Here is a 25,945-nt window from a genome sequence, read left to right on the forward strand (position 1 = left end):
AGGGTTCTGGTCTGGTAAATAATGGTTCTTGACTTGATACAGAACGTTCAGATACAGTGTATAAGGTGCTGGCCTGGAGTCCTCCAATTGGAACAAATGGTCTTAAATGCTAACAAAGTTACCATCTGCATTTCCTACATTTGCTACAGAAAAGAAAGACAGGGACCAGGGAATAGCCTGATCTTGAGTCTTTTCGTGAAAGTTTGTACCTCTCCTGATAGCTTGAGGAGAGGGGTTGTAGGAAAAACCCAAAAGCCTGCTGAGTTTGGGTGACAGCTGAAGACTGTTAAGAAAAACTACAACTGAAAAAACCCACACTTGCTCAAAGATTTGAGAAGAAAACCTACCTGGTTGGGCAGAGACTCAGGTGGGAGTCCTGCCTGCAGCTCAGGCTTGGGCCTGGGCCCGTGGCCTCAAAGCAGCTTTTCGTGAATTTATACTTTAACTTTGGACACTAGCCGGGCTTTGGTGGCGCACGCCTTTAATCCCAGCACTCGGGAGGCAGAGGTAGGAGGATCTCTGTGAGTTCGAGGCCAGCCTGGTCTACAGAGCGAGTTCCAGGACAGCTTCCAAAACAATACAGAGAAATCCTGTCTCGGAAAAAAAAAAAAGTGGGCACCAATATAACACGAAAAATAAAAGACTCAGAGACTGATATTGGGGTTCAAGCTCCAAGCTGAAGATCAGAAAAGCAAAGCAGTTGGTAACTAGCTCTTACCTCTAGCTCAGGCTGAAAGACTGATTCATGAGCTCTTCACCAAGCCTCAGAGTGGTGCCTCTTCTCTGTGTGGATGCAAAGAATCCTGAGACTTCAATGTCTTCCTATCCTTAATGTGGCTAAAGAATGAGTTTTAGATCTGAGACCCTGTTCCTATCTTTTATACCTCTGGAGCTGGGACTAAAGGAGGGTGATCCCAAGTGCTGAGATCATCTTTGTGTGAGCCGTTTCTCTTACCACTGGATCAATTTCGTGTAGTCAATGTGGCCTTGAACTGTCAGAGATCCATCCACCTCTGAATCCTGAGTCCTGGGATTAAAGGTGTGTGACTGGCTTCTATGACTTGTGACTGACTTTGCTTTCTGAATCCTCAGACAAGCTTTACTAAATCATAAGTATCACCACAGACGCTCTGGAAGAGCAGTCTGTGCTCTTAACCACTGAGCCATCCCTTCAGCTGCTATGAGTTTATTTTCCATACAGGGAGCAGGACACACAGTCTACTCTGTCAGGACCACCAGAGCCCAGACTTTGACTCTTAATGGCTCTGGTAACAAGCTTTTACATAGATATTATAATCTCTTTGTTTATCACAATCTCTTAAAGATCCACAATTTTCTTTGTCCCTGAAATGAAGCAGTTGCATTGTTCCTGTTGTTTTTACAGCAAGGGAGTACAACCAATTACCCACTTCTCAAAATATTTACACATCTGCTGGCCGGGTGACCATTGGTGTGTGTTAGTGTGTGCTTCTGCTTCCATAGTGTTGAAACAAGAAACAGTGACAGAGGGAGAAAGGTCTGGTTCCATAGAGATAGGCTCTGAGGCAGGGATCTTTATCCACATTGGTTACTACTCGGGGACTCAGCTCTATGTCACAGGAGATTGGGGAGTATAGAAGAGTTATTAATACCAGGGACAGACAGACAGACGGCAGCATGAAGAAGGTTCTGAGGAGAGCTCAGGCCCGTGTGACCGAGTGGGAGTCCCTTCTTACAGACTTCAGAGTTGGTGAGTAGTTCACTCCACAGCACAGGCCTGCCCCTAGGCTGTCTTTGATTCCCCAGCACGGGTTGGATGGGGTGGGAGTGAAGGCATGGGGAAGGAATGTATGACCTTCCCTTGAGAATGTGGGGGCAGTAGAGAGGAGAGGCACATCTAGTGTGCCCATTACACTGGTGGCCCTCTGTTGACTCCATGCCTGGCAGCCTGAGCCTACAGACTTCCTTGGAGAAGTGAGAGTTAGAACACCTGCCTTTCTCTAGGAATCTGGGCACTTGGGGCACATGTTAGACAGCTTCAGCTTTAGTGACAGGCTCTCAGTTTCCCTCACAGCAGCTATGAGAAAGAGGCTGCTGCAGTGCGCATGGCCTGATTAGCCCCTAGGCTAAAACATAATATTTAGGCATTCACATGGCACAGAATTCAAGTTATAAAAACATCTAAGCCAGGTACAGTGGCACACATCTATAATTCCAGCCAGTTGGAAGGCAGAGGTGGTCTAGTCAATATAGCATGACCCTGTCTCAACAAATGCATGCATGCATGAATACATACATATTATATAAGGTTGGAATACAGCTCAGTGGTAAAACACACCTAACATGTGTGAGACATTGGATTTCATCCTAAACCCTGTAAAAAGGAATACACCACAATCTCCATTACCATCCCCAATCCACTAGAGTTTCTTGTCCCTGCCCTCCTTGATAATCTGTATCTATTTATGGAATCCTTTCCCCTTTTGTTAAAGACAGATTTTTCTGTGTATCACACACTGGCCTCCAACTCAAGATTCGCTTCTCCTGCCTCAGCCTCTTGAGTGTTGTAATGTTATGGTAATCCTTTTTTTTTTTTTTTTTTTGGTTTTTTGAGACAGGGTTTCTCTGTGGCTTTGGAGGCTGTCTTGGAACTAGCTCTTGTAGACCAGACTGGTCTCGAACTCACAGAGATTCACCTGCCTCTGTCTCCTGAATACTGGGATTAAAGGTGTGTGCCACCACTGCCTGGCGGAATAATCCTTTCTTACACTGTGAGGATGTATCTTTGTCATGGCTTAATAAAGAGCTGAATGGCCAATAGCTGGTCAGGAAGAGGTTAGGCAAAACTCCTGAGCAGAGAGTGAGAAAGATGAGTTGACTCTAGGTGTGGGAGAGATGCCAGAAGACACAGAGAGGAAACAGGGGTGCAAGATGGAGGGGGAGGTAAAAAGACACAAGGCAAAATGGAGATTAATATAAATGAGTTAATTTAAGTTATAAGAGCTAGTGGGACAAGACCAAGCTAAAGGCCAAGCTTTCATAATTGATAATAAGTCTCCATGTTGTCATTTGGGAGCTGATGGTATAGAAAAAGCCTGCTATATTGTGATAATGGGCATGTGCTACCATACTGTAGGCTTTATTTATAGCCTTCTAACAGACAATATGATAATGATCAGAATCATTTTTTCTTTTATGTGCAAATTTGTCTGTGTGAGGGTGTCTGATTGCCTGGCACTGGGGTTATAGTTGTGAGCTGCCATGTGGGTGCTGGGAATTGAGCCTGGGTTCTCTGGAAGAACAGTCAGTGTTTTTAACAACTGAATCCTCTTTCCAGCCCCAATCAGAAACATTTTACAAAGGAAAAATTCCTATAATTCTACCTTACAAAGGAAAAATTGCTATAATTCTACCTCAGTCATTTATTTCAAATCCTTGACACTATGCATATTTTATAGATACTTGTAATGTGGAGGGGGGCATAAAATATATTTGGTTTCTGCCCTGTTTCCTGACATTTAATTCTCAAAACTCTCATCATCATTTTGGATGCTGATGAGTTGAAGGTGTCTGGATTGCTTCACTTGGTATGGCTGGCTGTTGGGGAGCTCCTGTGATTAAAGGGTGGGAGCTTTCAGGCCCACCCAGACCTCTGGAGAGGAAGGAGTGCTGAAGATGAAGCCAGTCACCAACCACCAATAATTATTCAGTCACACACATGTGGTGGAGCCCTTTCAGAAGTCCTAAAGAACAATTCAGAGAGTGACTGAAATGAAAAAGCAAATCCAGGTGCCATAGATGAGGGTAGCGCCCGCACATGGAGAGGGAGTGGATGAACCTCATTCTAGCACTTATCTTTGAGTTGTGTTCTATTTTGCTTTGTTTTGCTAGCTTGGAACTGTGTAGCTCAGGCTGGCTCAAACACATGGTGATTCCCAGTCTTGGCTTCCTGAGTGCTGGTCTCTTGTATGTGAGTCAACACACCCAGCCTCCGTTGTGCCCTTTATACTAAAATAGTAACATATGGAGTCAGCTATTTGCCTGACTTCTATAAGTCAAGAATTTTTGAAGGAACAACAACAGCCATCCGGCCTGGGGTGTAGCTCAGAAGCATAGCATGTAACTTGCATGCAAAAGGGTCCTGTGTTCAATACCCAGTGCTGGGGTGCAGGATGCCACCAAAGATAAGGACAGCAGCAACAACAAAAAAAGTTACATCAGCTATCCAAGCAAGTACCAGCTGGACAACTCAGAAAGATAAGATGACAAGCACTGGGACAGATAAGAGCTAAGTGGAGCGGTGGAGCCTTTAAATAACAAGTAACCAGGCCAGCAAGATGGCTCAACAGGCAAAAGAGCCTGCAGCCAAACCTGAGGACCTGAGTTAGATCAGATCTCCAGGACCTACTTGTGGAAGGAGAGAATTAACTCCCACAGACTGTTCTCTCCCCCACCCTAGCTTTCTGTCTCCCCCCAACACACATTAAATAAATGTTTAATATTTTTAAGGAACAAGCTGCCGGGCACTGGCTGCACATGTCTTTAGTCCCAGTACTCAGGAGGCACAGACAGGCCGATGTTTGTGAGTCTGAGGCCAGCCTGGTCTAGAGAGCTAGTTCAGCAGTTACACGGAGAAACCTTATCTCAAAAACAAAAACAAGCCGGGCGTTGGTGGCGCACGCCTTTAATCCCAGCACTCAGGAGGCAGAGGCAGGTGGATCTCTGTGAGTTCGAGGCCAGCCTGGACTACCAAGCGAGTTCTAGGACAGCCTCCAAAGCCACAGAGAAACCCTGTCTCGAAAAAACCAAAAAAAAAAAAAAAAAAAACCCAAAAAACAAAAAACAAAAACAAAAGAAAAAGAAAAAGAAAAAAAGAAACAAACTGTTACTGTAGTCTAAAAAGAGACTGGGATGTACCTGAGGACAATGCTTGTCTAACATCCACAAAGCCCTGGGTTTGATCCCAAGAACTGCACAAATTGGGTGTGGTGGTCTCTTGTCTGTAATCCAGGCACTTTGGAGGTGTAGGCAGAAGGAACAGAAGGCTCAAGGTCATCCTCTGCTATACAGTTGGAAGCCAGCCTGCAGTACAAGAAACCCTTTCTCAAAAAAACAAAAAAACAAAAAGAAAAAAGGGTGTTTATCTAGTCCTACTTTCAGTAGAGCAGAATTGCTTCTAGCTGGCCAAGAACTAGAAAAACTAGATAAAACACACAAACAAATGTCACTTTTTCAACAGTCTCAGAGAGAGATGGTAGCAGCTCAGTGATAGACTGTGTGCTCAGCATGTACAAGCCCTGGATTCCATCTGACCACCCCACCCTCAAACACACACACACACACACACACACACACACACACACACACACACACACACGCACTCTCATACTGAAAAGAAATAAGATAGCCTAAACAGACACTTGTGCCCTTTCCTTTGGCTAATAGATTATTAAAACAATAGGCCCCTAAATATTAAAATTTATTAAAATTTTCCTAGGAGCCGGGCATTGGTGGCGCATGCCTTTAATCCCAGCACTCGGGAGGCAGAGACAGGTGGATCTCTGTGAGTTCGAGGCCAGCCTGGTCTACAAAGCGAGTTCCAGGACAGCTTCCAAGACAATACAGAGAAACCCTGTCTCGAAAAACCAAAAAAAAAAAAAATTTTTTCCTAGGAATCCTATGTTGAGGGAAGGTGAAGTCTGTAACCCTGACACCAGTCCCCCCCCCAAAAAAAAATCCTCCCCAGCACTCGGGAGGCAGAGGCAGGTGGATCTCTGTGAGTTCGAGACCAGCCTGGACTACCAAGCGAGTTCCAGGACAGCCTCCAAAGCCACAGAGAAACCCTGTCTCGAGAAAAAAAAATCCTCTCCCAAAAAGATTTTGCCAACTCCATTTTGGAGGACAGACTGGAGCAGAAGCAATGATGAGTCAGTCAGTGATGGGCGGGACCGCAGCTTGACCAGGATTATTTCCCTATACATACTCTTGCCCTCTCTCTAAACCATAACTTCGTGTAGGACCTAGAAGATGGCCTTTTGGCAGGGGAGTCACTGGACCTGTTCACTTGCTCCTTTTGTCTATGTAGCCACGTTGACTAAGTCTCCTGTTTCTGTTTTCACTATTAACTCTTTAATTGGTATATTGAGGATGGCTGCCCCAGTGTCGCTTGTTGGGACTGTCAGAGCCCAGACTGTGACGCTAGCAACTACAGGAACATACGCAAATGTACTGTGTGAATGCGTGTTCCCAACCACTGCTGAAGCCAGAGGGACCAGAGCCTTCCATTGCAGAGTAGGACACACAAGTGAGCCAACAATTGCAGGAGTTTCTTCCAGGGCTTATTTGCTGTTCTGAGTTTGAGTAAAAGTTTAGGAATCCAAGAATGCACCTGGTCACAAACAAGCCAGTTGAACTGAGTGGCCTCCGAACATGGAGGGACAAAACTGGGGACTTGGGGAGCTCTGAAACATAACAAATTTTGCCCTGAGGTATTCCAAATTGTAAGACTAGAGGAAGGCCAGGGGCAAAAAAAAAAAAAAAAAGCCTCAAACTCTGAAAAGCAGAGCAAGATTTTAGGCTGATGGTGCTGATAATTACAAGCCAACACCCATGAGGTGGAGGGTGAAGGATCAGGTCTCCTTACTGGGAACAAGCAGAAACGTGTCATGAGGCACGTTAGGTTTGCAGTGATGGGTTAGGGAATCACTCAGAGGTTGAGTACGTGCCAAGCACACGTCCTTGGATCAATCTTCAGAACCCCAGGTCAGGAGATGATGTTGCAGTATAGCTTCCATCCTAGTTGGGTTAAGGTGAATAATTCTCATCTTGTCTAGCAGAGGAAGGAGCGGGAGTGAAAACAATTTGGAGACACCAAGTCTTTACACATCTAATAACATTTTGGAAGACTGGGGAGATGGCTCAGTGTGTTAAGACTCCTTTTGTCTCTCTCTGTCTTCTGGGGCTTTCACAATCATATTTTGTTTTCTATTATTTTGAGACAAGGTCTCGGGTAGCCCAGTTCTGGCTCAAACTCACTAGGTAGGTGAGGATGCCCTTGAATTTTTAAAAAAAAATTTAAAGATTCATGTTTATAGGGTTGGAGGGATAGCTAAGATTCATGTGTATGAGTGTTTTCCCTGCAAGTATGAATGTGTACCGTATCTGTGCCTGGTGCCAAAGGAGATCAGAAGAGAACATCAGATCTCCCGGGACCGGAGTTACACCATGTGGGTGCTAAGAATTAAGCCCAAGTCCTCTACAAAAGGAACAAGTGTTCTTAATCACTGAGCCAGTTCCCTAGCTCACATTTACTTATTTGTGTGTTGGAGGGGAGCTGTATACATGTCATAGAGTACATATGTAGGTCAGAGGACAACTTGGGGTAGTCAGTTCTCTCCTCCCTTTGGGATTGAATTCATCAGGTTTGACAGCAAACACGTTTCAATCTCACCAACCCCTCTTTGATTTTTTGAGAGTCTAATGCAGTCCACACTAGCCTCAAACTTTATATATTCTTGCCTTAGCATCCTGAGTGCTGGCATTACAAGTAGGAGCTACCTTTGGTTAAAGGGGTATTATGTTTGTGGGCACTCTTTATGGTACTCCCATCCCTCCAGTTTGTTCAATTTCTTTTCTATTTTTTTTTTACATTTTATTTACGTGTGTGTCATACTGCGTATCAGGTGAAAGGCAGAGAACAACTTGAGGAGTTGGTTTTCTTCTTTAATCATGTGCATCCCAGAGATCAAACTCAGGTCATTAGTTTTGGTGAAAGAGCCTTTACCTACAGGGTCATCTTGCTGTTCCTAGGCTGCCCCTGAACTGGCAGTCCTCCTGTCTCTGCCTTCTGAATGCTGCGTTTACAGACAAGCCCAACATGCCAAGGTTCTCCACCAGGTGAGGGTGTGTGTAGTGGAAGGGGCCTCATCCCGTTCTCATATCCCCTTAGCTTTTTCTTTCTATCCTACCTCTAGTTTAACAGTCAGAGGACTTGAGTAAGGATCAGTGGCCTGGAAGACAGACAACAGAAATTATCCAAACCAAAGAACAGATGGAAGAGAAATAGGACAACCCAGTTTCAGGAACTATTAGGGAGAATCAGATGGTCTAACATAAATATAATTAGAGCTTAGGAGGCAAAGAGAAAGAAAAGAGCAGGCAGGAGCCGGGCGGTGGTGACACACACCTTTAATCCCAGCACTTGGGGGGGCAAGGCAGGTGGATCTCTTCCAGTTCAAAGGCAGCCTGGTGTGTGTGTGTGTGTGTGTGTGTGTGTGTGTGTGTATTATTTCTAGTCCAGCCAGGGGTACACAGTGAGAAAAAAGAAAAAGGCCTGTATCTGGGTGTATCACAGTCACATTCCACTAAAGAAGAGAGCTCCACCAGCGCATGTGGTGATCAGAGGACAACTTTCAGGAGCTGATTTTATACTTTCACTATCAGGTCTTGGGGCTTGAAGTCAGGTATCAGGATTGGTGAGAAAGGCCTTTACCCACTGAGCCATCTTGCCGGCCCAGAAAGGGCTATTTTTTTTTTAAAGATTTATTTATTTATAATGCATACAGTGTTCTGGCATGCAAGCCAGAGAGGGTATGAGATCTCATTACAGATGGTTTTGAGCCACCATGTGGTGGCTGGGAATTGAACTCAGGACCTTTGGAAGACCAGCCAGTGCTCTTAACCTTTGAGCCATCTCTCCAGCCCCCAGAAAGGCCTATTTTAGATGGCTCTAAATGTATAAAACTGGTGAGATGACCAAGTGACCGAATTTGAACTGCAGGACCACATAATGGAGAGAAATGACTCCTAAAAGTTGTCCTCTAGTCTTCACATTCTAGTGGTGGCATGGGCACACCCATCATGCGCTCTCTCTCTCTCTCTCTCTCTCTCTCTCTCTCTCTCTCTCTCTCTCTCTCTCTCTCTCTCTCTCTCTCTCCACTCTTTCCTCTCTCACACACAAAATGCATGCACAAATACAATGTTTAAAAAAAAAAAGTGCAGCTGGGCGTTGGTGGCGCACGCCTTTAATCCCAGCACTCGGGAGGCAGAGGCAGGCGGATCTCTGTGAGTTCGAGACCAGCCTGGACTACCAAGTGAGTTCCAGGATAGCCTCCAAAGCCACAAAGAAACCCTGTCTCGAAAAACCAAAAAAAAAAAAAAAAAAAAAAGTGCAGCACATGGCTGCAAATCTAGGTTCAGAGCGCTACCTAGTGTTAAAATGCTGGGGTAACTGCAGGCTGAGACAAAAGACACAGACAAAGCCAGAGAGAGACTGGGAAAGTTCAGCGTGCACATCCTGATTGCTATCAGGGATTCTGCTGCTCTCGGCAAACACTGCCCTACAGTGGGAAGGATTGCTTTGCTGCCCTCTGGAACCCCGGGATGTTAAATGGCAACTTGCTGCAAGGCGGAGCTACTCTGCCAGGATACAGAGGAACCTCCTGAGTCCTGGGTTCAGTTCCTAGTCCCTCAAAGCAAAACAAGACAATCCCGCAAATACAAACGGTATCAGGAAGGAAAAGGGGCTGTCCTGTGGTTCTCACAGGCAATAAAAACTTGAGTCATGATATTTGGGATTTTATTTTAAAGAATGGGAAGGTCTTGGAAAAACAAGAGTATCATGGGAGGATGCGAGGGAGAGGGAACTGGGATTGATATGCAAAATAAGATTGTTTCTAATTTATTAAAAAATTATTTAAAAAAAGAAAAACAAGAGTATTCCAACCTTACTGGAGAGGTAGAAAATATAAACTGTCTTAAATACATTAAAAGAACTTAGAGACATTCACACACACAAAAATTCCGGATTTAGCTTTGCTTTATCAGTGAAATTTCACATTTAAAGAAATACCTAATCTCTTCATCTCTTCCAGAGATTAGAACAAGAGAAGCTTCTGCTTCATTTTACTTTATTTATTTATTTTGGGGGGGGGTGTTTCAAGACAGGGTTTCTTTGTGGTTTTGGAGGCTGTCCTGGAAATAGCTCTTCTAGACCAGGCTGGTCTTGAACTCACAGAGATCCACCTACCTTTGCCTCCCCAGTGCTGGAATTAATGGCATTCATTTTATTTTTTAAAGATTTATCTTCATTGTCATTTTAATTATGTGTAGGTGTACATGTCTACTTGTGGGCGTGAGCCACCTGATTTTAGTCCTCTGGGAGAGTAGCAAGGACTCTTAACTTCGTAGTCATCTCTCCAGCCCCCTTATTTGTTCCTTTTGAGACAGAGTCTTGCTATACAGCCCATGGTGGCCGATGTCAGACCGCCCCACCTCCCGCTCCTGAGGACTAAGATTACAGGCACGCATCATCCATCTCCCCAGCAATGCTGCTGCTGCTGCTTCGCTTTGCCTGCTTTTGCTCCCTTGCCCCGTGCCTCTTTTTTCTTCTTTTTTGTGGCTGAGGATCAAACCCAGGACCTTACATATGCTAGGCAAGCACTGTGTCACTGAGCTACATTCGTAGTCTTGCGCCATTAAAAAAAAAAAAAGATTTATTATGTATACAGTGTTCTGCCTACAGGCCAGATGAGGGCGCCAGATCAAATTATAGATGGTTGTGAGCCACCATGTGGTTCCTGGGAATTGAGCTCAGGACCCCTGAAAAAGCATCCAGTGCTCTTAACCTGTGAGCCATCTCTCCAGCCCAGCCTTTATTTTATTTTATTTTATGAAGGTAACTTAACCTTAATACCCATTTGACAATGTCCTTACAAGAAAGTAAAGTTACAGACCAGTTCCTTTCTTTCTTTCTTTTCTTCCCCTTCTTTTTCTTTCTTTCTTTTTTTTTTTTTCAAGACAGGGTTTCTCTGTATTGTTTTGGTGGCTGTCCTGGAACTCGCTCTGGACCAGTTCCTTTCATGAACACAAGACCTGAAGAAAACGTTAGTAAGTGAAATCCAGCCATAGACATAGGAGAATGGATCAGGCTGGAGAAATGGCTCACAGCACTTAACTACTCTATCTGAAGTCCAGGATTTGGTTCCCAGTACCCACATGGAAGAAAGCTCTGAAACATCTGTTACTCCTGTTCTTGTGCCTCCTCAGGCACTGCACACACAAGGTGCACATACACAAAGGCAAAAACACTCAGGTACATAATATAAAAAACAAATAAACCTTTAAAAAGATAATATATCAGGCTCACAGGTTAAGAGCACTGGATGCTTTTTCAGAGGTCCTGAGTTCAATTCCCAGCAACCACATGGTGGATCACAAACACATGTAATGAGATCTAGTGACCTCTTCTGGCCTGCAGGCATACATGCAGGCAGGATACTGTATACATAATTAAATAGATCTTTTAAAAAAAAAAGAAAGATGACATATCTATGTCAGTAGTTCCCACGACCACACCTAGTTTCAGTGGTTCACCAGGAGAAAGCACAGAACTTATCATACCCCATCACATACACAAAAATTAATGTATTTTTTTTTTTATCAAGAGTTGAGGTCCGGGCGTTGGTGGCGCACACCTTTAATCCCAGCACTCGGGAGGCAGAGGCAGGCGGATCTCTGTGAGTTCGAGGCCGGGCTGGACCAACAGCCTCCAAAACAATACAGAGAAACCCTGTCTTGAAAAAAACAACAACAACAACAACAACAACAACAAAAAAAACCAAAAAAAGAAACCCTGTCTTGAAAAACCAAAAAAAGCTGGGTGTTGGTGGCGCATGCCTTTAATCCCAGCACTCGGGAGGCAGAGGCAGGTGGATCTCTGTGAGTTTGAGGCCAGCCTGGTCTACAAAGTGAGTTCCAGGACAGCCTCCAAAGCTACAGAGAAACCCTGTCTCGGAAAAAAAAAAAAAAGTTGAGGGCTGGAGAGATAGCTCAGAAGTTAACAGCACTGATGCACTGATTGTTCTTCCAGAGGTCCTGAGTTCAATTCCCAAAAACCACATGATTGCTCACAACCATCTGAAATGAGATCTGGTGCCCTCTTCTGGCCTGCAGGCATACATGCAGACATACATACATAATAAATAAATCTTAAAAAAAAAAGCTGACTGGTATACTTCTGTTATCTAATCACTAAGGAAGTGGAGGCAGGAAGATTGGAAGTTCACAACCCTCTTTAGTTACATAGGAAGTTCAAGGCCAGTCTGGGTTATAGAAACAACAACAAAAAAATCTACTAAAACTTACTTAAAATAGGTGTATTATTCAAGGTTCTCTAGAGGAACAGCATTTATAGAATGAATAGCTATCTATATGGGGTTTATTAGAATGGTTTATGAGCTGTGATCCAACAATTGGTATCTATCAACAGAAGGTTCAAGAATCCAGCAGTTGTTCAGTCCACAAGGCTGGCTATCTGAGCTGGTCTTCAGTGTACACCAGAATTCCAAGAGGGAGAGTCTGATCCCAGCGAAGGACTGGAAGTTCCAGTGAGATCAAGAGTAAGCAGGCAAAGAGGGCAAGCTCCCTTCTTCCATGTCCTATATTCAGGCTGCCAGCAGAAGGTGTGGCCCAGATTAAAGGTGGATCTCCCCACCTCAAAGATCTGGCCATGTTAGGCAGAGAAGCTGGTACACTAATTGAAGGCCTTCACTTCTCTCTGCTCCTTCAACTCCACTTCCCCAGCCTCACCCCCAGATCTGCAGCAGAACACCTGCAGGCTCCCTTCCCCTCCTGCACCCATCTCCAGGGCATCACACAAATCTTCCCCTCCAAAATTCCTTCCCTCCACTCATGGTTTTGTCCCAGCCCCCAACTCCAGCAGGCACTCTCTGGGAACCCACAGGCTACTCTGGCCAGGGAAGCAGGCAGGCTAACTGGAGGTCTTCAACTCTCCCTTCATCCTTCCACCAACCCCTCAGTCTCATCCCCAGCTCTATAGCAGACCTGTTGCTGTGACCTCTCCTTACTCTGCCCCCAGTTCCCAGGGAACTAAGCAGATCCTGCTGGAACACCCTGATTTGTTCCCTCTTGTAAAGCCCCTTCACTGCCCCCAGACCATCCCCATTCCTAAGTCTCAGGTCCCAATACACAGAAACACATTTTACTTGGAACTCCCAGTGCCTACACCTATCAGGACCCCAGAAGATTTTCCTACAGGCAACACACAGTCACCACTCTCCTAAGCTAAGAAAGAGAGCAAATAGAAACCAAGGAACAAAACACACACCCAACAAAGACAAGACCAGATATCAGCATCTAGAACATAAATTTCCTAATCCCAGATGCCTAGATACCAGAGCAAAAACACAATAACAGCTAGGACACTCTGTCTCAACAAGAGCCCAGCAACCCTAGCACAACAGGCCTGGAATATTCAACATACCTGAAGCACAAGGAAAAAAAAAACCTTAGAACAGTCTTTGTGAATATGAGAGAGGTTCTTAAAGAGGAAACAAATAAATCCCTTTAAAAAATCTATGAAAGCCAGGCGTTGGTGGCACACGCCTTTAATCCCAGCACTCAGGAGGCAGAGGCAGGTGGATCTCTGTGAGTTCAAGGCCAGCCTGATCTACAAAGCGAGTTCCAGGACAGGCTCCAAAGCCACAGAGAAACCCTGTCTCAAAAACAAAACAAAACAAAACAAAAAAAAAAAAAAGAGACCACAGATGCCTGCTCAGACTGCTACACCCAGCAGAGCTTTCACTCATCATAGTTGGAGAGAATAAGACAGTCAACAATAGAGTCAAATATAATCAATATCTACAAATCCATCCCAAAGAAAGTGCTACAAAGTCAGCTCCAGACTAAAGACATCCAAGTAAACACAGGGCATCAATAATCCCAGATGAACAAAGTCAAAGAAGGGAAGTGAACCTGAGTGTGAGCATGTGCACGAGCGTGTGCAAACACACACACATCACCACCACCAATAGCAAGAAAACAGAAGCCAACAATCATCAATTGCCTCAATTCCCCAATATAAAGACGCAGACTGCGTCTGGAGAGATGGTTCGGTGGTCTGGAGAGATGGTTCAGTGGTTAAGAGTACTGGCTGCTCTTCCAGAGGACCCAGGTTCAATTCCCAGCACCTACATGGCAGCTCACAACTATAACGCTAGTTCTAGGGGATCTGACACCTTCACACCAGTGCACATAAAATAAATTTAAACCAATTATATAAAAAGACACATTCTAAAAGAATGGATAAAAAACAGGATCCATCTGTCTGCTGCATCTATGAAACACACCATAATATCAAGGATAGGCATTATCTCAAGGTAAAAAGTGGAAAAAAATATATTTCAAGCAAATGAACCTAAGAAACAAGCTGTTGTAGTCACCTTAATATCTGACAAAATATACTTCAAATCAAAACTAATCAGAATAGATAGGGAAGGATACTACATACTCACCAAAGGAAAAATCTACAAAGAGGACATTTCAATTCTTAATATCTACGTCCCAAATATAAATGGATTTTTCTTTGGGCTGCCAGCTCACAAAAAATTACACAGAGAGCCAGGCGTTGGTGGCACATGTCTTTAATTCCAGCACTCAGGAGGCAGATGCAGGTGGATCTCTGTGAGTTCAAGACCAGCCTAGTCTACAAGAGCTAGTACCAGGACAGCCTCCAAAGCCACAGAGAAACCCTGTCTTGAGAAAAAAAAAAAACTCAACTTTAGTTTGGGTTTGTTTCCAACTATCTTTCTTTTTCTTTTTTTTTTTTTTTAAAGATTTATTTATTTATTATGTATACAATGTTCTGCCTGCAGGCCAGAAGAGGGCACCAGATCACATTATAGGTGGTTGTAAGCCACCATGTGGTTGCTGGAATTGAACTCAGGTCCTCTGGAAGGGCAGCCAGTGCTCTTAACCTCTGAGTCATCTCTCCAACCCTTCAAATATCTCTTATAACTTAAATTAACCAGTTCCTATTTATCTACATGCTGTGCATGTCCCATGACTTTTACCTTCCCTCCTGCGTGTCTGACTTCCTCAGGGTCTGGCTGGAAATTCTACCTTTCTTCTTCCCAAAGCTCTCTCTGTCCAGAAGTCCCTGCCATACCTCCTGCCTAGCTATTGGTTGTTTAGCTTTCTATTAAACAAATTACAGTGACATATCTTTACACAGTGTAATGAAATATTCCACAACACCCAAACACAAGGGCATCCAAGTCTGGAAAAGAAATACTACTATAGCTTAAATCACATATTGGTCCTCACACACTCATAGTGGGAGACTTCAATACTCTGCTCTTGCCAATAGACAGGTCATCTAGACAAAAACTAAACAGAGAAATGCTAGAGCTAACTGAGGTTGCTTATAAACCAGATGAACCTGACAGATATTTACAGAACATTTTATCCAAACACAAAAGAATATACCTTCTCAGCATCTCCTAGAACTTTCTCCAAAATTGACCCCATACTCAGACACAAAGTAAATTTCAATAGACATAATAAAATCAACATAACACTCTGCATCCTATTTGACTACCACAGATTAAAGCTGAGTAACAACAATAGAAACAAGAAAAGTCTTACAAACTCATGGAAACTGAACAGCTTTCTATTGACTGAAAAATGGATCAAGCCGGACAGTGGTTGGTGCACACCTTTAATCCCTGCACTTGGGAGGCAAACTGGTGGATTTCTGTGAGTTCAAGGCCAGCCTGGTCTACAGAGTGAGTTCCAGGACAGGCTCCACCCTGTCTGGAAAAAAGAAAAGAAATAGGTCAAGACAGAAATTAAAAAAAAAAAAAGCCAGGCGTTGGTGGCGCACGCCTTTAATCCCAGCACTCGGGAGGTAGAGGCAGGCAGATCTCTGTGAGTTCAAGGCCAGCCTGATCTATAGAGTGAGTTCCAGGACAGGCTCCACACTGTCTCGAAAAACGAAAAAGAAATGGGTCAAGACAGAAATTAAAAAAAAAAAGAAATCAGAGACTTTCTAGAACTGAATGAAGATGTATACATGACATACCCAAATTTGTGGGACACAATGCAGACTGTTTTAAGAGGTAAGCTCTCCGACAGCCTCCAAAACAATACAGAGAAACCCTGTCTCATAAAACAAAACAAAAATGAGGTAAGCTTATAGCACTAAGTGTTTATATTAAAAAACTGGAGAGATATCATACTAGCAATAGCTCACCTGAAAACTCTAGAACAAAAAGAAGAACTCATACCCCAAAAGAGTAGACAGCAACAAATAATCAAACTCAGGGCTGAAACCAATAAAATAGAAACAAACTAGCAAAACAAAAACTTACAAACCAGCTGGGCTGGTGGTGCACACCTTTAATCCTAGCACTTGGGAGGCAGAAGCAGGCAGACCTCTGAGTTTGAAGCCAGCCTGGTCTATAAAGTGAGTTCTAAGACAGCCAAGCCTACAAAAAGAAACCCTGTCTTAAAATAAAACACTTGCAAATCAAATTCAAGAACACATCAAAAAGATCATCCACTGTGATCAAGGAAGCTTCATCCCAAAGATGTAAAGATTATTCAACATATGTAAATGTAATACACTATATAAAGAAACCTAAAGACAATATTAATACAGAGAAGGACTTTAACAAAATCCAACATCCCTTCATGATAAAAGTCTTGGAGAGAACGCCTCCCACCACTTGGGAGGCAGAGGCAGGTGGATCTCTGTGAGTTCAAGGCCAGCCTGGTCTACAGATCGAGTTCCAGGACAGGCATCAAAACAATACAGAGAAACCCTGTCTCAAAAAACAAACAACAAACAAAAATCTTGAAGAGAGTGGTAATATAAGGGATATATTCTCCATATCTATTCAATATAGCACTTGAAGTCTTAGTTAGAACAATAAGACAAGTGAAGGAGACCAATGGTATGCAATTTGGAAAGGAAGAAGTCAAAGTATCTTCATTTGCAGATGATATGATAGTATACATAAGTGATCCAATTCCATTAGGAAATGCCTACAGCTGATAAACACTTTCAGCACAGTGGCTAGATACAAAAATAACTCACAAAAATCAGGAGCTCTCTTATGTACAAATGACAAACAATCTGAGAAAGAAATCAGAGGACCAACACCTTCCACAATAGCCTCAAATAATGTATTGGGATATGTCTAACTAAGTAAGAGAAAGACTTGTATGATAAAAACTTCAAGTCACTGAAGGAGGAAATTGAAGAAGATATTAGAAAATGGAAAGATCTCCCATGCTCATGAATTAGTAGGATTAACAACATAGTAAAAATGGCCATTCTATCAAAAGTGCAATAGACAACACCTACGAAACACATTGAACAACGGAGATGAGGAGCTGAAGCCTGCACAGAGGCTTCACTCCTATGTTCTAGTGTCTTTGGTACAGGAAGCTATTCTGAATGCTATCAAAAGAGAAAACAAACACCAAGCCCACCACACAGTCTTTAGAGAAACAAACAAGCCCGCCACAAAACGTTCTCCAGGCGGTGGTGGCACATGTCTTTAATCCCACCATTTGGGAGGCAGAGACAGGCAGATTTCTGTGAGTTTGAGACCAGCCTGTCTGCAAGAGCTAGTTCCAGGACAGCCTTCAAAGTCATAGAGAAACCCTGCCTCGAAGCCCCCCCCCAAAAAAACCCAACAACAAAAGAACTTAAAGACTAGAGATACAGTTCAATGGGGAGTGTTTGCCCAGCATGCCCAGGCCTTAAGAGTCCAGAAATGCAATGACTTCAATGAATGAATCAATTAATCAATAATGTTTAAAAAGAATGCTGAGTCTTTTTTTTTTTAATGGTTCTTTAAGACAGGATTTCTTTGTATGACATTCCTGGCAGTCCTGGAATTCACTTTGTAGACCAGGCTGACCTTTGAGATCTGCCTGCCTGTGCCTCTCAGGGGTTGAGCTTGAAGGCATACTCTACCACCACCACCTGGCAAGAATGCTGCGTCTTTGTCCTGGTTTCCTCAGCCCTGGCAAACTTGTGGGTGCCATGGCCCATTGTGTCATGCTCGCTGACTTGGGGGCAGGACAGCAGGCTGCTATTTTGAGGTTCCTGATGTTTACTGACTTAGTCTCAGTGTCCACTTTTGGCACCTATGTAGTTGTGACACCCTCTGAACAGCGTTGTTTTTTAAAGAGCCAGGTGATATAAAGTCTATAATCTCTGTTGACAAGGGGTGAGCTTTTCACTGTAGCATGAAAGAGCTGTAAGTATATACAACACCTAAATGTGTGGACAGGGTGATTTACAAACAAAAAAGCAACTGGCCCAGAGCAGGAGTGTGTATAAAGACAGTGCAGATGGGATACAGGACCAGAGTTCCTTTCCATTGCCTCAGTTGGCCCTGGCCCTTGTTAGAAGGTCCCTAGAAGTTCCAGCTTAGATCACACAGAGCATTGCAGCACCCATCTATAATCCCAGTACTGGGTGGGAAACAAAGGCAGGAGAATTTGAGGCCTACCTGGCCTACACAGGGAGACCTGTCTAACCAAACTAAACCAAACCGAAACAAAACAAAACAAAACAATATGCCCGTGGAAGGCAAAAACACAGGCGAAGGAGCCAGGAAAGCAAAGGAGGAGGAGAGGAGTAGTGGAGGGAGGCTGTCTACAGGAATTTCTCTCCCCAGTCGAGGAGTTACTTTTTCCCTTCCCCTTTAGGTCTCGTTGAGAAGTAACAATTTCTGTCTTTATCCACATTTCTACTGAAGGGCCCAGACCTCACCCAGCCCCTGCTTTGGCAGCCATGACAGGCTGCAGAAAAGACCCAGCAGGATGTAGGCCCTGACTCAGCAGCCTGTGCTGAGCCCCCCTATCCCCTGGCCCTAATTACTGGGAATAAATTGCCAGATACCCTCCACATGGTATGCAGAAGTTAGCTGGCAGGCTTTGGATGTGCTTTTCTGATAACAGTGGAATGCAGTAGGTAGCAATGGCCCTGGGACAGCCTCCAGGCACAGAAACCTTTCTGCAGCTGCAGCTGACCAATCAACTCAGGACAGGTTCCCCCATCCCAGAGTTACACCAATCCTGAGACTGTTACTATGCAACTAGCAGACCCCCAGGCATGCCCTCGCCTCTTGCTTTATCCCCAATATACGCCCTGTCTCACGGCTGCTCAGGGTTCCGCCTACTCTACCTGCTGTGTCGGAAAGACAGAGAGGACCCGAGTTAACTCATAAAGATTCTTTGCTTTTGCATCGGATCTGGTCTGTTGATGGGTTTGGGGGATCCAGAGGGGGTACAAAACTACTAGCTATGGTAGTAGCATTTGTTTTTTTTTTTTTGGTTTTTCGAGACAGGGTTTCTCTGTGGCTTTGGAGGCTGTCCCTGAACTCACTCTGTAGACCAGGCTGACCTCGAACTCACAGAGATCCGCCTGCCTCTGCCTCCCGAGTGCTGGGATTAAAGGCGTGCGCCACCAACGCACGGCTGGTAGTAGCATTTGTATTACAAGTTATTCCTCCCAGTTATTTGTTGCCTGTCTGACAAACTTTAAGGCCCAACGGCTGAGTCAACAACCTGCGTCCCTTTAGAAACCTTACTCTTCCACTCCCCTGCCTGCAACAACATGCTCTTGCTACTTCAAATTGCAACCAGGGTTCATAGCTCAGCTTGTTGGAAACGCCTCTCAATTCGCACTTGGGTGTATGCTGCTTCCCCTCAACACCCTTGCACTTTTTGGGTCGCAGGAGGATCACGTTATGGCGCCACTTCTTTTACTTGTATTCCTAGAAAGGGCACTCTTCTTCTGACGGATTCAGTGTCTTGTTAGGCCAACCACTCTCCCCAGCCCCGCCCGCCCAGGCAAGCCTAGAGCACCACAGTGGCATTTGTTTTTCACAAGGCCCAGGGCCGATCCTCCGACCACACTGTCACACTGGGCCACTCAGGCTCATCGCCAGGGCGCTGGGGATAGAGAGTTCGAGAGCTGCTCGGGTCTCCTGGACTCTCTGGCTTCGTACAAAACCGTCATCCTCCCATAGACCACAGCAGACGGTTGGCGGCGAGCGCTCTTTCGCGCGCGCGCGCCCCCGGTGGGGTGATCATAGAGTGGCATGGACAGGCAGAGCGGCCAGCCCCGGTCGCTCAGTGCCCCGCTTCCGGCAGCGCCACATTGCTCCAGGAGCTGCCGCGTACACTGTTTCCATGGAGACTGAACATGGCGCCGCGAGGTGAGACTCTGGAGGTGTGTGTCTCTGCCCTTACCCCATCGGTACCTGTCAGACCTCCATCTCTCTGCTCTCCGAGCTCGACCTAATCCTCCATTCTTAAGAGTTGGGGGTGGGGGCGTCACTTCATTTGTCCGAATTAGGCTTGCGTTTCCCTGGTCATCCCGAGTGCCTACATGTGCAGAACTCGGAAACTGTACCCTTAAAAAATCCCGGGCTGTCCCTATTTTGGGATAGCTCAGTTATGAATCCTCTGACCCCGGACAGACACGCTGCTGGTCTCTGCGCCTCAATTTCCCCTTCAGTAGTGACAGGGTTGGATCCTTGAGGTGCCTCTCAGCTGTGATGATAGCTGAATTGCCAGAAAAGTCGACCTGAAAGTGATTCCTGGGAAAGGAGGTCGAAGGCCACCCCCTTCATACTCTCACTTCATAAGCAATTTATCTTTGATTCACCATGACCTTGGGTTTTCTTCAGATCACACAGAACCAAACAGGGAGCAGAGCTCCAGCTGCTCTTCTGCCCATTCTTTGTGTTGCTTTTTTTTTTTTTTCAGATAAAAGGTTGTCCTCAACCCCTCTGGAAGTCCTGTTCTTTCTGAATGGGTGGTACTATGCCACCTATTTCCTGCTGGAGCTCCTTATCTTCCTGTATAAAGGTAAGGCTGGGCTTGACTGACTACCCCAACAACCCTTTCCACTTTAGCCCAGTGCCAACACCCACCAAGAACCTTCCATTCTTTTCTGGCCCCTGCAGCATCTCTCTTCATTGCAAGGCAGAAGTCTCTCCAACTGATAGCTTTAGAATGATTCAGTAGGAAATTTCTCGAAGCAAGACTATCTTGAGTTTGGGAAAAGTGGGCTTCTCCATCCTGACTCATCCTCAGATCTGTGTACCTTTATAACTCAGTCATTAGGCAGATTGGAATCCCCACAGACTTAGTAAAAATCCACACCTCACTAAGTCGTTCATTGGGTGATGAGTAGAGTCCTTATTGTGCTGGGAACTGTTAGATGGTGTTTGCAGACTCTGGCTTTTACACCGGCAGGTCTCTTGCTGCCATACCCAACAGCCAACCTAGTCCTGGATGTGGTGATGCTGCTCCTTTATCTTGGCATTGAAGTAATACGACTGTTTTTTGGTGAGTGTTGTTCAGAAAATATTTCCATTCCTTATGAGACATGCTGGAGCCTGTAACTTGATTAACAAGACAAAGAACATAACCTATGGTTCACTATCAGAGTCTGAATCTGGTAATATATTCCATTACTTCTTCCCTGAAGCTCGGAGCTGCTGCTCCATATTTTAGACTAAGGTTTACCTGTGAGTTTCTGAATGGGGCTGGAGGCTGGCAGTAGCATTTGATCTTCCTTTCCAGTTGCCTGACAGCTACAAGAGTTCCTGTTTCTCCTTGCTTTGTTTGGGAGAATAAAGCATTACATACCTAAGAGCTCTAAGATTCCCTTCACTTCTAGGGTTTCTCTAGAAGTTTTTAAACCCCAGAAAGAGAGCAAAAACCCTTATTACTTAGGACCTATCATATCTGAAAACAGTATTAAAATACAAACCCAAGTGCAGGAAGTGGTAAAGGGATACTAGCAGTCAATTCACGTAAGTGATTACAGAGGATCAAAAATCTTGCCAGGGTGAGCATGGTGAGGCATGTCTTTAATCCTAGGATTTCCAGGCAGAGGCAAAGGGATCTCTGTGGATTCAAGGCCACATAGTGACTCCCAGGCCAGCCAATACTGCATAATGAGATCCATCTCAAAAAAACCAAAAAAACAAAAAACTTGCTAATGTGCTCAAACTCAGTAAAGAAAAGCAAGCTGAAACAAGGCAACATTTTTTTTCACAAGTTACATTGGCAATAGCAACAAAAATTTATACACTACAGAACCCATATTTGGCTTTTGGAACACAAATTTTTTTAAAAGATTTATTTATTTACTATGTATACAGTGTTCTTCCTCCACACTAGAAGGCAACAGAACTCATAATAGATGGTTGTGAGCCACCATGTGGTAGCTGAGAATTGAACTCAGGACCTCTAGGAGGAGCAGTCACTGCTCTTAACCTCTGAGCCATCTCTCCAGCCCCCCAATTTTTAAAAAAGATCTATTTATTTATTTATTAGGGTATACACTGTTCTGCCTGCATGTATGTCTGCATGCCAGAAGGCACCAGATCTCATTACAGATGGCTGTGAGCCACCATGTGGTTGCTGGGAATCAAACTCAGGACCTCTGGAAGAGCAGCCTGTGCTCTTAACCACTGATCCATCTCTCCAGCCCCTGGAACACACAAAATTTTTAATTAAAAGTTATTTTATGTATATGGATGTTTTGCTTGTATGTATGTCTGTACACCACATTGTGTCTGATACCAACAGATGTCAGAAGAAGGTGTTAGGCTGGAGAGATGGATCAGTGGTTATGAGGAGGCTTTTGCAGGAGGACCCCAGTTTGCCTGTAACTCCAATTCCAGGGGATCCAATGTTGTCTTCTGGCCTTTGGGAACACATATAAATATACAAGTAAGAATTAAAAGGAAAAAAAGAAGAGGGCATCAGGTCCTCTGGAACTGGAGTTACAGACTATTGAGCTGCCATTTGGGTGCTGGGAATTGAACCTAGGTTCAGGAAGATTGGCAATGGCTCTTAACCACTGAGCCATCCATCTCTCCAGTTCCAAGTAACAGAAACTTTTAATGCATTTTCTATATTTTGTTTTTCATTAGTTGAAAAGTTTCTAGTGTATATATATGTATACACATATATACACATACACATACATATATACATTGTATATTTTACATATACAATTTTTATAAGTTGTTGTTGGATACAAATGCATATATGTTATACACACACACTTTGGTTTTGATATTTTGAAGCAAGGAGACCAGGATCTTTTTTTGAGATGTGGTTTCTCTGTGGCTTTGGAGGCTGTCCTGGAACTAGCTCTTGTAGGCCAGGTTGGTCTCGAACTCACAGAGATCCGCCTGTATCAGTCTCCCGAGTGCTGGGATTAATGGCTAAATGACTTTTTTTTTTTGGTTCAGGATGATCTTGAACTTTCAATTTTGACACCTTAGCCCTGGCTGTCCTGAACTCTCAATGTAGACCAGGCTGGCCTCAAACTCAAGAGATCCACCTGTCTTTGCCTCCTAATTTTTTTTCTTGATGCAGAATCCCATTGCTCCCTGGGTAGAGTCAGAATGAAGCAGAGCCTCTGGAGTAAGTGAGGTCAATTGTAATGTCCTGAAGCTTCAAATTTTTAGTTCAGCTGGATTTCACTTTTGAATACGACATTCCCACTCAGGGAAATTTTTCTCTGCCCTGCCCATCTGTCACATCAAGATATTTCCTGTGGTGAGAAAAAAACAGGCTGATGCCAGGAAAAGTAATCACCACTTGGAGGTACCTCTGGGTGCTGTGTTTTTTAGGTACAAAGGGAAACCTCTGCCAGCGAAAGATGCCCCTTGGCATTAGTGTGGCCTTGACCTTCCCATCTGCCATGATGGCTTCGTATTACCTACTGCTGCAGACCTACGTACTCCGTCTAGAAGCCATCATGAACAGCATCTTGCTCTTCTTTTGTGGCTCAGAGCTGCTGCTTGAGATGCTCACGTTGGCCACCTTCTCCAGGTATTTCTGCTGAAGGGCTGGGTCCCCACCCAGGGAGGGATGCATTGTTATTTAAAGGCCTGGAAGGTGTGGAAAACTGGATTTGAGGGGGTGTCTATGGAGATGCTTTTCTTTCTTTCAGTAGGTAGGAAGGTTGTGTGTGTGTGGTCTACGTATGTATGTTCACCTGTGTGTATACACAAATATTCAGGTAGATAGTTGTGTGTATGGGTGTATGCAGACCAGAGGTTGATATCAGATATCTTCATTAATCACTTTCCACCTTATATATTTGAACCCAAAGCTCTCCAATTTGGCTAGTCCAGCTAGCCAAGCTAGTCAGCTTATCCCAAGAATCCCATCTCTCCTTCCAAGGGTGCTGGTCTTCATGCTTGGGTGGCAAGTACTTTTTACCCACTGAACCATCTCCCCAGTCCCAAAATTTTCTTTTTTAAGGAAGATAGTCTTTTGGTTCTTTGGCGTTAAGAGGCTTCAAATATACAGAGTTAAAGCTAACAGCTGTTACTCAATGGACTTTAATTTTATATGTATTCGTGTTTTGCCTGCATGTATGTCTGTGTGAGGAATTCAGATCCACTACACCTTGAGTTACAATTTTGAGCTGCCATGTGGGTGCTTGGAATTGAACCTGGGTCTTCTAGAAGAGCAGCCAATGCTCTTAAGTACTGAGCTATCTCTCCAGCTCCACTCACTGGTCTTTTAACATCTTTTTTTCTGCCTTTAGTATGGACAGGATCTGAAGTACAAGGATTCCAGCTGGTAGCCCATCAGGACGACAACACACAACTTCTGGTACTTGAGCCACACTTGTGAAATGTGGTAGGTCAAGTTGGCCTGGGAAAGGTTGTGTGGTTTTTCCTCATCACAGACATTTGGGCATTGAGTACCTACCTGAGGACAGTGGCATCATCTTTAACCCAGGATCATCAGCAGGAAACACTGACATTTTATGGTAGGGGTTGGCAAGGCTGTCGCTATCTTGGTCTAATAGCTTCCTACTGACCTCAAGTTCTCCTCCCTGGTTGCCATGGCCAGAGCACCTTGTGTGGACCATCTAGGCTTGTTGGGCTTCCAGTAGGACCTAAGCCACAGCATCCTGTATATGAACCACATCTGTTCTACATGAGCATGAAAATCCTCATGATGGTGGCCTCCTGGGCTGATTCAAATACCCCCCACCCTCCATGCTCAGAGATGGAGATCCAGAACCCTTTTAGTAGTCATAATATTTTTCTATTCTGATCATGAAGCAAACATGGTTTTATAATAAAAATTATTTTCTGATGTGGGGCTGGTTATCTTTTGTGTGTGACAACTGTCTTTAAGTTTCATCTCTTCTGAGGGCATAAACTATCCCAACAGTGTGTTCTGAGGCTGTTTAGTGGTAAGCTGACATAAAGATAGTGATGGGAATGTCCCTCTGATCCTTACTCCCCATGCCCAAGTTATAGCCTGAATGCCAAAAGGCACTACTATCTTGTCTGTCTTCTTCAGGTTTGTCAGACTGTATATATATATGTTTACCTCTGCCCCAAGTTTGCTTGTCTCAGTTCTTTCCAGCATAGGCCATGTATAATTAGAAACTGAAAGAAGTATATTCTAAAACTGACTAAAATCTTTTTCCTTGAGTTAGCTTAAAAGGAACATGTATTGGTCAGTATCTTGTTGAGTATTGCCGTGTTACTTTATTCCAGCGAGCTACCAGGAGTTGTGAAAGAGTCCATTTTAGGAAGCCTTGAGGTCAGTCTTCCATCAGGCAGATCTCGGAATATTTTTGTTTTCCTATGCTGCTTTTTAAGACAGTCTCCCCCCCTTAACATTTTTATTAATAATTTAAATTCATCTTATGTGCACTGGTGTGAGAGTGTCAGGTCCCCTGGAACTGGAGTTACAGTTTTGAGTTGCCATGTGGGTACTGGGAATTGAACTTGGGTCTTGTGGAAGGGCAGCCAATGCTCTTAACTGTTGGTCCATCTCTCCAGCCCCCTTTCTTAAGGCTGTCATTCTTTGGGCTCCACAGATCAAAGCATTGATGCTCATGTTTTCTCTTCTCCATGTCCCTGCTTTCTAGTTGTCCTTGAGTCTATGGTCAAAGATCAACCACAAAAAAACAAACAAAAACAAACAAACAAACAAAAAAAACCAACCAACCAAACAAACAAAAAACCAAAAATGTCTAACAGGCACTACCCTGGTGTTCCCATCTCCTATCTCATTAAGTACCAATTTTCTGCTTCTCACACTTGCTTTCTCTAGCTTTGCTTTGGTTAGTGGCATAGAA

General features: G+C 44.2%; 1 protein-coding gene across 3 annotated transcripts; it reads left to right on the forward strand.

The window, feature by feature from the left end:
* Nucleotides 1-1,514: 1,514 nt before the first annotated feature.
* Tmem216 (transmembrane protein 216) lies at nucleotides 1,515-24,948 on the forward strand. 3 transcript variants are annotated; one of them, XM_040747732.1, is made up of 5 exons: nucleotides 1,515-1,729; nucleotides 20,572-20,673; nucleotides 21,064-21,156; nucleotides 23,463-23,664; nucleotides 24,389-24,948. In XM_040747732.1, the coding sequence occupies exons 1-5, from the start codon at nucleotides 1,591-1,593 to the stop codon at nucleotides 24,402-24,404; spliced, it is 552 nt and encodes a 183-aa protein (XP_040603666.1). In that variant the 5' UTR covers nucleotides 1,515-1,590; the 3' UTR covers nucleotides 24,405-24,948. The 3 variants fall into 3 exon arrangements, with proteins under 3 accessions (XP_040603666.1, XP_040603671.1, XP_040603675.1); XM_040747737.1 differs by lacking the exon at nucleotides 1,515-1,729 and adding an exon at nucleotides 19,713-20,018; XM_040747741.1 differs by lacking the exon at nucleotides 1,515-1,729 and adding an exon at nucleotides 19,920-20,032.
* The last annotated feature ends 997 nt before the right edge of the window (nucleotides 24,949-25,945 follow it).

Source organism: Mesocricetus auratus, unplaced genomic scaffold (assembly GCF_017639785.1).
Source record: "Mesocricetus auratus isolate SY011 unplaced genomic scaffold, BCM_Maur_2.0 Super-Scaffold_4256, whole genome shotgun sequence".
Taxonomy (NCBI): domain Eukaryota; kingdom Metazoa; phylum Chordata; class Mammalia; order Rodentia; family Cricetidae; genus Mesocricetus; species Mesocricetus auratus.